Here is a 3,705-nt window from a genome sequence, read left to right as displayed (position 1 = left end):
GGAGCACCCTGCACTCCGCGGCGGCCTTGAACGTTGTTCAGCGCGATTCTGCCCCTTGTCGCGCTGCAGGTTTTGGCTTGTGACCAAGGAAGATGGGCACATGGTTACAGCACGCCAGGAGCCGCGGCTGGTCCTCATTTCTGTCGGCTGTGAAGATGGGCACTTGACCTTGGAGGCCCCAGAAATGAAGAGGATGTGCGTGCCTGTAAAGCTCCCCAGGAAAAATCCCGTGCTGAACTGCAGGTGCTGAAGAAGGGGTTCCTCCCCCCGATCTCCCTTCTCTTTACTGTCTCTCACTTCCATGCTTTACTTTTCCAGACTGAGTGGTGATTTGCATTTTCTTACGCAGAAACTGGAGGGTGAAAGTTGGGTCCCTCTGCTTCTTCTCTCCATCTGCATAATGGAGAGAGACTTCAGAACAGAGCCTGTAGTGACAGGACAAGGGGCAATGGTTTTAAACTAAAAGAGGGTAGATTTAGTTTAGATGTAAGAAGGAAATTTCTTACAATGAGGGTGGTGGGACACTGGCACAGGTTGCCCAGGAGAGTTGTGGCTGCCCCCTCCCTGGAAGTATTCAACGCCAGGTTGAATGGGGCTTTGAACAACTTGATCCCCATGACAGAGGGGTTGTACTACATGACCTTTAAAGGTCCTTTCCAACCCACGCCATTCTGTGATTCTGTGAAATTCTCTCCCATGTGTTATTCAGGAGGCCAGGATTGATTGTCATAACAAAAGGTCTAGTTTTAATTTGCTACACACTAGTGAAAACAAATCTCAGGAAAAGTTGATGCGATATTCAAACACCTTACGTTATACATCTGTTAAATGAACTGTGATCTTCAGTCTTTATAGACCATGTTTACTCATTTGTGTTTACTTCTAGTGTTTTCATTTCTGCTTGGCTGAGCAATTGCATCTCACAGCCTTAGTCATGCGTATTGGTATTTCTTGATCACCATATGTGTGAACAGTATATGCATGAACAATTGTAGATACACACTGGCCGTTTGGAATTGCTGAGATGTTGGAGTTTAGATTCCCTCACTCCTGTTCGTAGATATTTCATGGAGGTGCCTAAATTAGTAGTTTGGTTGCCCAAGGCTCACTTCGTGGTCTCAGAGGAAAGATGGGCATCCCCAGGGAGCAAGTCATTCCATGTAGGTGCTATCTCAAAGGGATTTCAGGTGAATGGGTTACAAATGTAGTTGTTTAGCTGTGTGCGGGCCTAGTTATTTTAACCATGTATTGAAATTCACACTGGAAAACTGACAAGAGGAAACAGAATACCTTTTCCCTGTTAAAATGCCAATTAATATGTAAGATTATTCAGTAACTGTAAATGGTGTTAGCCCCTAGAGATATACTGATAAGTGTTTTTCCTTTGGATAGCAGAGAAGGTTAATGTACCGGCTGCTATAATTAAAATGAAGAGTGCTGTAAAGGAACTGCATTCGCTAGCTTTTAGCATAAATCTGTTGCTGTGGAAACTCTTGATCAGCATAGCTCAGTATCTGTTTATGCAGGGCAGGTGCAAGTTATAAATGATAGCATTTCTCATTGAGAAACAGGACAGTCTTTTAAAAATCTGGCCATAATGTGTATATGTTAGCCAGTGACGCACACTACAAAAGCATGCGGTTTTCAAGATGTTCTTTTCCTAAAATTTGTTGTGCTTTTATAAAAAATATTTAAATAGATGAAATGCATATCAGTAGTGAAAAATTATCTTGGATCTTCCCATTTTAAACCTCAGTGACTTGTTTTAATTTTTTTCTTTCATTGCCATAATAAGCAGTTGCACTCTCTGACTTTAAAATTGCTAGAATTTGGGAATGCAAATAAGCAAAATTTAGATGCTTGTAAATAGACTTTGGAAGTTACCAAGTTGTCTGGTATTGTAGGTGGTTTCATAGGATGTGAACTTAGGAATACCCATAGTTAAACATTGTCTGGTACTTTTCAGGAGGAATCCTGAGGTTTTACGTGATTCTGCTGTGCTTAAACAACTTGCCATTTGATTCTGATCCATTCAGCCATTCTTAAGAATGAAGTTTGGGAATAGTACTATTCAGGCAAATGAAGATTTGGCTTTTGCTGGGAGATTCTTCCCTTCCAGCTTGTGTGTGGGAGTCGCTGTCTTACTGCACAGTGTGCTCTGCTGGCAAGGCCCTCCGCGCAGACTTGTATTTGTTCTGCCGTGGAGTGAGCACAGTGCCTTCAGGTCGGTGCTGGCTCATGCCCCATAGTTTGGAGCTAAGGCAGTGGCAGTAGCCCATCCAGCTGCAAAAGGCTGTGCAGATGCTCATCTTCAAATCTGGCAAACCCGGTTGCAGATTTTATGTAGATATTTAAAAATCCTGTGTTTGGGGGTGTCAAATGTAGGGCTGAAGCCATTGGGTTGCCACCATTTCTATTTGTGCAAGCATTAGAGGGTTTCTATAGCCCTCTAGTTATGAAGCCTCCTGTTCTTCATTTGTGCCCTTTGTCAGTGTGTGTTACAATATTTGAACTGGGTCAAAATAGTTACTTTGAAGACTTCAAAGTAGTAAAGCTATTGATGGCTGGTGTTGGAGCTCATTGAAAGGTTGAGTTGAAGTTCACCCTTTTTTGCCAGGAAAGTGTTCTTTGCGGAAACTTGTTTGTATTCTGCTGCCAGTGGCTTTTTATGCCCCATGGACTTTGCTTCCTTTTTAAATCTTTAACCTCTCTTAAGATACTGGGCTATTTTATATGCTAAATTTCAGCTTAAGAATTTCACTCAGCTCTGGCTAATTTTTTACAGCACTGAAATCTGAAGGAAAGCTTCCTTAACAATCAGGAACATTTACAATTAATAACATTTGTAGATGTCAATTGCAGTAACCAACCACATCCTTTCAAACTGACGTTCATTTTCTGAAATTAATTACGTTTCAGTTGATTTCTGGGTAGCGATCGTTTGGTGTTGCAGTTGCCTGAAAATGCAAGAGTAGACTTTTTTTTGCTTGAAAGTATGGCAAACAGATAGATTTGCTACTGGTCATTGATGTGACAGTTAGCATTGGACACCTATAGACTATTTAATGGCTCATTCTGTCACCAGCTTGCACCGTCCAGCCATGTCCATGCAACTTAGTTTCCTAAACAAGGTGACCACAAGGAGATTGCATGCTGGGAATGGTTTCTGAATTTGGCACAAGGATCAACTTCCACCTTGTCGTAGTCCAGGCAGTTTGTTTACTGTATCTTGCTACTACTTTTAAAATGAGCTGTTTGCCTTTGAAAAATAAGCATGCTTGAGCCTCCTTCTTTCCAGCTAACTTGCTGATGTGTCTTGTGACCCTTCAGGGTGTTTGGACTAGATATCCAGGGCAGGGACTGTGGAGATCAAGTGGCTCAGTGGATCACCACTTTCCTGAATTCAGAGCCATATCGACTGGTGCACTTTGAGCCCTCCATGGTGCCAAGAAAGTCAAAGGACATCATAAACCTTTTCCGAACCACAGATGAGGTAAATTAATGTTCTTTTTCTCAGAAGTATTTTATTTTAACCATTTCCCACCCACTCACCCAAAGCTGCCCATTCCATCATTGGTGATTGAGCCCAGTTTAACCACATGAATATTTTCTGTTTCTGTAATGAGATGACTTGCTTAAATTTTACTTCAAATTTGATCTAAGCTGTTGACCATTCACAGCTAAAGAGCCCAATATTGATATTTG

The 3,705-nt window shown here is 41.9% G+C and overlaps 1 protein-coding gene across 1 annotated transcript; it reads left to right on the top strand.

Annotated features, from left to right (window-relative positions):
- Nucleotides 1–69: 69 nt before the first annotated feature.
- LOC104540091 (mitochondrial amidoxime reducing component 2-like) lies at nucleotides 70–3,493 on the top strand (the record flags this gene model as incomplete). Its single annotated transcript, XM_010183814.1, has 2 exons — nucleotides 70–243; nucleotides 3,331–3,493. Coding segments are annotated over 2 exons (337 nt in total), but the record flags the coding sequence as incomplete, so codon positions are not given.
- Nucleotides 3,494–3,705: the final 212 nt, after the last annotated feature.

Source organism: Mesitornis unicolor, unplaced genomic scaffold (assembly GCF_000695765.1).
Source record: "Mesitornis unicolor isolate BGI_N332 unplaced genomic scaffold, ASM69576v1 Scaffold28344, whole genome shotgun sequence".
In the NCBI taxonomy this organism is placed as follows: Eukaryota; Metazoa; Chordata; class Aves; order Mesitornithiformes; family Mesitornithidae; genus Mesitornis; species Mesitornis unicolor.
This window is presented reverse-complemented; position numbering and strand designations above follow the sequence as displayed.